The 1851-nt window shown below is 28.4% G+C and overlaps 1 protein-coding gene across 1 annotated transcript in view; it reads left to right on the top strand.

Annotated features, from left to right (window-relative positions):
- Window positions 1–173: 173 nt before the first annotated feature.
- The window catches only part of LOC106682995 (protein O-mannosyl-transferase TMTC2), a gene marked incomplete at its 5' end in the record, with an annotated part of 58337 nt that continues 56659 nt past the window's right edge, over window positions 174–1851 (top strand). The window contains 1 exon segment of the mRNA XM_067053614.1: window positions 174–258. Coding sequence (XP_066909715.1) covers window positions 174–258 — 85 coding nt within the window.

Below are 1851 nucleotides of genomic sequence, written 5' to 3'. Positions count from 1 at the left end.
TACTTTACTCATGTATGTATTCTATGGATGAATAATCATAGCACTTGTATGAATGCCGTTTAGTTTGGTAGATTGTATTATGTTTAATTAATGTTTTAAAAATAATTTTTATCATTGTTTTTATAATAATATAAATTGATTTATTTAAAGTATTTATTTTTAATGTTGTGCAGAGAACGAGAATTTCTGAGGCGGAGCAGTGGTTTATAAGGGCAAAGAAATTGGCTCCAACAGACCCTTCAGTGTATTTCCACTTCGGTAAGTTATTTATTTTTTTAAACTAATTTATTGAATTGTTTTTTATCCAGTCCATCAATGTCCCAACACTTGGGACTTACGATGGTCAAATGACTGAGCTGGAAATTACATGTGAGCATTTAAAATATACAACATGTGGCATAGACCGATTTGGACTTACGCCACTCTGGTATGGGACTCCTCCAAAAATTCCCCCTTCAGACCATTCAGATTCAATGGAAATTCTTCTAATACATCCCTTCCAGTCCCTTTTACTTCATAAACAAATCATTACAGAAGGACTTAGACATAATACATGTGACTGACAATAAAAAAAACTGTACAAAACTTTTCATGACACTGCCTGTGTACATTCACACTAACCATGTGCGGAAGCTGTCTTATGGATCGAAAATTGACACTACATGCCAAAAGACATAAATGAAATTACGAAATAAAGAATAATAATAAATTTAAAAAAAATAATCAATTTTAGTTATAAATTAGCTCAAAGTTTTTTAAACATAAAATTATATATTCCAAATTAGTATGACCAAGTGAATGAAATTAATTTTCACTGTACAACAAGGAGTATTATGTTTATTTATTTAATTATATTTTTGTTGCTAGGAGCAACAGGATTGGATAAGGCAACGTTATTAATATATTACTATTCAATTATATTATAAAACTAAGATTTAATTTTTAGTTCGAAAATTAAAGCTTTTGTTTTAGAATATTTATGTTTTATTTTTTAAACAGCGAAGAAAGTACATGTTTTATTTTTCATTATATATAAATAGAACTACTTTTTTAGTTTCCTTCTGAAAATATTGCTTATTGGATATGTTTCCTGTACGCCGTTTAGTATACAATATATCTAATACTTTTCAAATTTTACTATATTACGATACAAACATATAACAACGCCTTATGTGAATGTGTTGAAGTCATATAGTCTCTTCGCACGAAGGGATTTCGAAGAATTCTGAATAAAGCAGGGCAAATCACCGATAGCTTTTCCAAGAACTGGTAAAGTTTCTACAAATTGCTTCTTACAAGAGGCACAAAGAAAAAAATGTATATTCTACCGTTGCTATTTCAAAAATTTATGAGTCAGAAAATAGTATTGATGTCTATATGGGTTCTTTATTTTAGTTTTATATTGGGGTAATTGGAGTTCTATCAGTGGGTAGATTCTCCACATGTTTGTATCATGTCACTATGTCACCTACAGCAAATTTACTTGTTGTATATATGTGTATACAGTTATAAATAACAATAAATAAATTATTTAAAAAAAATATATTGGGGTAACATTTAGACTGACTAGGTATGTTTCATACTACAAGGTAATCGGAATGTGATGTTCTAATTATTTTCAGATTATTATTTATTTATTATTGTTATCCTTTGATGTTATTTTGTATCACGACTTAAACAACCTCTCTGTTATCTTCTTTGCAATGCTTTATTCAGTGGCTATTGTTTTATCACCATTCATGTATACTCTTGCTGTAAAGAAATATCAGATTAAGTAAGTTTATTTCTGGAACAAAAAATAAAATTAATTAAACACATAAACTGACTAAATATTGTTTTGGTTTCTTTTTC

Source organism: Halyomorpha halys, unplaced genomic scaffold (genome assembly GCF_000696795.3).
Source record: "Halyomorpha halys isolate HHAL.00 unplaced genomic scaffold, Hhal_1.1 Scaffold457.1, whole genome shotgun sequence".
NCBI classification, from domain to species: domain Eukaryota; kingdom Metazoa; phylum Arthropoda; class Insecta; order Hemiptera; family Pentatomidae; genus Halyomorpha; species Halyomorpha halys.
This window is presented reverse-complemented; position numbering and strand designations above follow the sequence as displayed.